Here is a 6,000-nt window from a genome sequence, read left to right as displayed (position 1 = left end):
ATTGAAGCGATATTCATCCTCTGCGTATTGGCCGACCTCCACGTTCCGATATTGCGACTTGTATACACACCAGCATCGTCAACTTTATATCTTATACGGCCGGCCAGAGCTTCGCTGTTTCGCCTCCTACAACGGGCGATATGCTGGTTGGCTACAATGTGAAGTAGGCATATATTGCAGCTGATATGTTACTGTCAACTTGGAGGCTGCCGATTACCCCTACACCACGTGGACGAGTCTAAACACTCGGGACGGCATAACGAGCGACGCCAGCCAGCCAGCCAGCCCCAAGCATGGCAAAAGAAGCAAGGAGAGGGAAACAGCCATGACCATCCGATCAGGAAAACTTCGTTTTTACTGCCTTGGAATGACCAACTTTTTCCGTGTCATGTCACGGCTTTCAAGCAGTTGCTTCGTCAGCTGTTCATGACATTTCACGGCGTGATGGTGCATCCTTCCTCCCTATCCATCGTCATCCCCCCCAATTTGCATTGACGCCGGAGATGAACGTCTGACGGGGCCTCCATTTTCGGGATCCGGGATGAGCCCTTCAGCCCTTCGCTTCCAAACCACCAGAAAACTTCTAGAGCCGAGTTTTGTCCTTCCGACGTCAGGCCCTGCCCTAGGACAGCGAGCTTTTTGGCCGATCTCTCTGCCCTAGTAGGCGAGCAGGACTGATGGGAACATTACAGATAGATAGATCTTCGATGGCCTTTGCGCTTCGGCATGAACGACACTCGACGCGCCGGCGGCTAGGGACTGCTACCACTGCCTTCCTGGGCTCCCGAGGCCTAAAAGTCTCCAGCCTGTTCATGGCATCACCAACATCACCCCCACCCCAACCCCGGCAATCCTTAATTCTGCAGGTCCATCCTTGCATGAAACATGTGGTTCCACCGAGCCGAACTTCGAGAACAAACAAATTGCGCTGGGAGGAGCCTCTTTTGAATTTCCCGCCGCCTCTCCATCTCCAGGGGAGCTAGGCTGTACCCAGCAAGCCAGGAACAATTAATCAACTAAACCCCCTAGCCAGCTTGGATTTTTACAAGGTTGGATGGGTTGGTCGCGAGATCGCCGGGTGGGGTTTCTTCCTTTCAATGCCCGCAGCCGCAACCGCAGCGCAGCGCAACACTAACTGGCTTGACGGGCACACGGCGCTTGATGCCGGGGCGCTTCGGGGCCATGTTCTCCAAGGTTCCCCATCCCTCATCCAGCATGAAGTTCATGCCGTCCCAAACAAACTCTCAACGTGAGGAGGAAGTGATGTAACCACCACACACAGTACCGCCGTCCACATGCATCTAGAAGCTCGCGTGTTCTTTCTGCCCACTGTCCGCTTGAGGCCCCCTTTATGCACGCGCGAAGCTGAATCGGTAGACGGGAACGGGGATTGTTTTGCTTTCTCCTCTCGCGTGGCTTTCTTTCACTTGCTCGGCATGCATCGGTCAGGAAAGTCAAGCAATCGCTTTCGTATCCGTCCTCGTCCATGCTTTACCCCTTGCATTCCTACTAATGCCCTACACGTACTGTTACTGATGAGCAAATGTCTATTTTCGTACCAATCAATGCTGACAACATTGCTAGTCCTTTCTGTCCTATCGCCGTCTAATCCAGTTGACCCCCTGCCACCGTCCTACACCATCTACTTTGCATACATACCTTACATATACCTCTTCTGCGCGGGTCTTAGCAGCGCTGACCACCCTTTCCCATGGGGGAAAAAGCTGTTTCTTCAGCGCAAGCCTAGAAGAAAGCATGGTACGTTCAGCTTGCCCCCGGTGCGGACGCCCCCGGCTGGGGCGGGTGCAGCTTGCAACTACATGTGCTGCCATCTCTTTTTCCACCTTGCCTTGCCAATTGTCTCACAAAAAATTACACTTATTTCCTAACCTGGTGTAATTGCGCTTATCCAGCCAGATGTGGATGAGTGAGAGCCGATCGTGCGCATCTGTCCCTGGCCCACCCAAGCTCCCTAGACATACATATATATACATGTATGTATTAGTACCTATGCATGCAGCTTGCCCGCATGCAGCATTTTCTGTTGTTGTTGTTGTTTTTTGTTTTTTTGTTTTTTTTTGCTTTTTCTACGTATTCCGTTCGTTATCAGCCAATCGCGGAATTTTTGAGAAGGATGCGGACACGTAAGTTGGCAGGGTAGCAGAAGGGCCCTGTTTCTGTAACGTACATGTGTAACTGTTTAGTCGGTTTGCGAGATGCCTTGGGCCTGTGAAGTAGGCTATTGGGTCTGAGCAAGCATCGCTTCCCGGTTAGTAGACGCTCTTGAGATTCTTGGATGGGTAAGAGCCAGAGCCCGGTGGATGAAGGCAACGCCAAACGCCAAAGTGGAAACTGATCCATCGCGGCGGCTATCGCGACAACTTCTTCGCCATCTGCTCGCGTGAAGCATCAAGACTCCATTGAGACAGCGCACCTGGCGGTGGCTCCTTCATCACAGGCGGTCTGCAAGATATCGCTGGACGCACATGCATTCTGGAAGGCACGATTTATCAAGTGAAAAGCACGCCAGTAAAGAGTCTGTGGGGAATATCGCCTGCCAATTTTGCAGTTCGCAGGTTTTGGTATCCCAGCCTGGCATCGTACCTATCGGCATCACGTCGAGGTAGAGTCAGCGTGATATTAACACTCAAGAATGAGTAGATAAGTTCTGATTTTAGTGAAACTCGTGCTTGGAGCACCGAGCAACAGGATAAATGTAGTCGTATTGAATTTAAGTGATAACTGAATTGGTAATATGTCCGTGTTTATAACTTGATACTGACATCCAGCCAGTCCAAGCCCAAGGCGATACCGGTAACCGTAGCCGCATATCCCAGGAGGATTCCCATCGTGGCTACCGGCCCAACGTGCAGCGTCGGCACGGTCAAGTTGACCAGTCCCGTCAGCAGATTCGCTACGAGAAACACGGCCAGTCCGTTGCGGTTGTACGCTCGCAGGACACGGCTCGTGGCCGTCAGGTAGGCCTCGCGCTCTGTCCGCGCGTCGTTGGCGTTGTAGAAGGCGGGGAAGCAGAAGGCGTCGATGGCGTAGTACGCGAGAATCGTGACGTTGTTGGTGGCGGCGACCCAGAGGATGTACGGCAGGTTGGCCAGGCGGCGCGAGACGTCGAGGCCGGCGCCGCGGACGGGGTTGGTCACGAAATAGTACAGCGCCGCCCAAACGCCGGTCCAGACCGTCATTCGCAGCAGCAAGGAGTTCCTCTGTGCGCCGGGGGTCGAGGCCCTGCTTGCGCTGATCTTGCGGGGCAGCATGTACATGCCTGCGTCCTGGCCAGCAAGGAAAATGGCCAGGTACCCGATGAAACTACATATACCCTCGCGGTTCTTCGACAGCAGATCTGTTCGAGGGGCGAGTAGGATATAGGCCTTTAGATCAGTACTTTCGAGTACCATTTGGTAAATGACCCCCAGCAAGACAGAAAGGGCCGCGTAACTTGGTACGAAGTTGAGGACGCTTTGGAATAGGGCCACAAAGGGCGGGAGAAACCCGAGCGTGAAAAAAAGTTCCAGTGCACGCCGTACTCCGACACGTGTTCGGCATAATCCAAGCCCTTGACACTGAGCAACCGGATAACACCCAGGACCAGCAAGGGCAGAGAATGGCGCATCGAGTCCAGGAGTCGCCGGGCCAAGGGAGTGGTACGTCCTGTGGCGCGCTCCTTCAGCAGTGGTCTTGCGCCGACAACGCCGGCGGAGAAGACGAAGCTCCCGACGCCACCGTCCATCAGGGAAGTGCCCCATGTCTCAACCTTGGCGAAGCGCCGCGGGAAGAGACGGAAGTCCACCGCAAGAATGGCCAGGCAGGTCATGATCATCAAAGAGCCGCGGTAGTGTGTGAGAAAGGGTTTGACCGAGAGCACGCTCAGTTCGCCCCGTCCCGACGCTACTCCCGCATCTTTCGCATTCTTGTTCTTGGATTGCGCATTCGGCGGCAGCTTCGGCTTCCTCTTGGGAGCTGCGATGTTGGTCGGCAAGGCGTAGATCAGGATCGCGGGTGCTATCAGCAGGCCGGACAGTAAGAAGGGCTTGTCGGCGTATATGGTGATGGCGAGCAGGAAGGCGCATACGCTGAGCAGGAAATCGACGAGGAGGGCCAGCGGGCCATAGGATTTGAAGAACGATTGTCGGGTCTGCAGAACGGACCAGAGCAGTATCGCCACAAAGCTGACGGCGGTCACGTAGTTCACCTCGGAAGCTTCGCCGCCGGAGAGGTTCGACACGAAGTCCTCCTTCAGCTGCTTGTAGCTTGTTGAGTTGGATGGGTTGCTAGCCATCTTGTCGACTAGGCGAGTCAATCGCGTACGACCTCGACGAACGAGCTGGAATGGAAGAAGGAAGAATAACGATGGTCAGGAAGAGCAAGTTCGGACACCAGTCACCCAACTATAGACATTTCGTCAACGTTTTGGTGGCAGTAAAGGCAACGTGTTGCGATACGTTGCGATGACAGATTGTCCAAAAAGTTCCGGCTTCAATCCCAGTTCAATTCAATCGACGTGTCGATGCGAAATTGGAAGCCAAAGGTCGTGTGGAGAACGCCAGATGCAGTTCCAGCCAATCAAGGTATGCGAATAGAAGCGTCGGTGGGGTGCCGAGGCGCCGGATCGCAACGACCCACGACCCACGATCTCATCTCCCCGATTGACGTGCAATGAGGCTCTGCGATTCGAGACAGAGGCACAAGAGACTTGCTTTGATACACAAACACGAAGATACTGGCCGGCTCTTTGGTGGTTTCGCAACCAATTTCGGGTTGATCACTGTAGCAGCTGAACTGAGTTAGACTGCCCTACACCGGGCCTTTGACGAGCTACCTGATATACACGCGCCCACCGTTAATACGTTAATACGGCAACGTCCCATCTTAAACGGATTTATAAAACTCGTGATACACCTAGTCAGAAGCTCAGTACCAACACATAGCCAGTACTCTGAGCGCGTTCTGAGCGCATATGTGGCGATCCTGTTTGTAGATAGAAAGCTCAGGTACAATGCCCTGCCCATGTGCTATTAGCAAAATCTGGTAAGAAACCCGCAAGCCTGGAGATTTGCCATATCCTGTATCTTTTTGCATCTTAGTGCTTTCCCATGTCAACTAGCTACTCACTGTTGGAAGTCTCTGTTTTGCTTCACCAGCCCCGGGGTCGCATCTGCTGCTGCCTAACACTAAATTTCGGTAGACATCAGGTCGATATGGTTATCCATTCCAGTTGCTACCATTGTTAAAAGAAGATGAAGAACACACACACACACACACATTGAACACATATCAAAGCAAACCATCCATGAAATCCCAAATCTCAAGACTTGTTATATAGACGCGGCCACTCGTCTGCAGGCTCATTGTCATACCGGCTTGTATCCTGCCGTTATCTTTTATGATATCACCTTACAGTTGGTATACTTCTTATAACATATGATATTAGAAATAGACATATTCCTCTTTATCTAGTTCAAAATGAACCCCATTAAGCGTGCCCCCTGCTCAACCTATAGCCTAATGTTTACCGAGTTCATTCCTCTCAAGATAGGCCCTATTGTTCACTTTGATTCCTGATCAATGAACAGACCTCTTTCTACTCCTGATATGTACTTAGTAATGTTTGTTCAGCATCGGGACACCGAAGTCAGCTAAGTATAGTCAGGCCCATATGCAAATACGTGGTGGTATTACCCATGGTAAGTCAGTTAGATGGGAAGGTACTTGAAAATTGTGTCAAAAGGCCAACTACTTTGAACATTCCATCTTTTCACCACCAAGTCTCTGTGAAACTCGAGGCCTCCTCGCCATTAATCACAGCCTATCCTCATTTGCTGCTGCATGTGTAGATACTGGCATGGTGGCGACAGCCTCGCCAACCTGTCAATCTCTAGTGAACCTAGTTCCATACGACGAACTTGACATATCCCTGTCTCTCACTGATACTCCACTTCCACCGCCACGACCAGGTTGGTCCCTCTTTGACCTAAAGCCCGTCGA

General features: G+C 52.2%; 1 protein-coding gene across 1 annotated transcript; it reads right to left on the bottom strand.

Moving 5' to 3' along the window:
* Window positions 1–2,765: 2,765 nt before the first annotated feature.
* Window positions 2,766–4,294, bottom strand: PG997_012622 (GWT1-domain-containing protein; the record flags this gene model as incomplete). The annotated part of the gene is made up of 2 exons (XM_066816936.1): window positions 2,766–3,453; window positions 3,543–4,294. The coding sequence occupies 2 exons, from the start codon at window positions 4,292–4,294 to the stop codon at window positions 2,766–2,768; spliced, it is 1,440 nt and encodes a 479-aa protein (XP_066662628.1).
* Window positions 4,295–6,000: the final 1,706 nt, after the last annotated feature.

This window comes from Apiospora hydei, assembly GCF_038363865.1.
Source record: "Apiospora hydei strain CBS 114990 chromosome Unknown utg000009l_segment0_segment0, whole genome shotgun sequence".
Taxonomy (NCBI): Eukaryota; Fungi; Ascomycota; class Sordariomycetes; order Amphisphaeriales; family Apiosporaceae; genus Apiospora; species Apiospora hydei.
The sequence above is the reverse complement of the archived record's forward strand: the minus strand, read 5'-3'. Positions and strand labels throughout refer to the sequence as shown.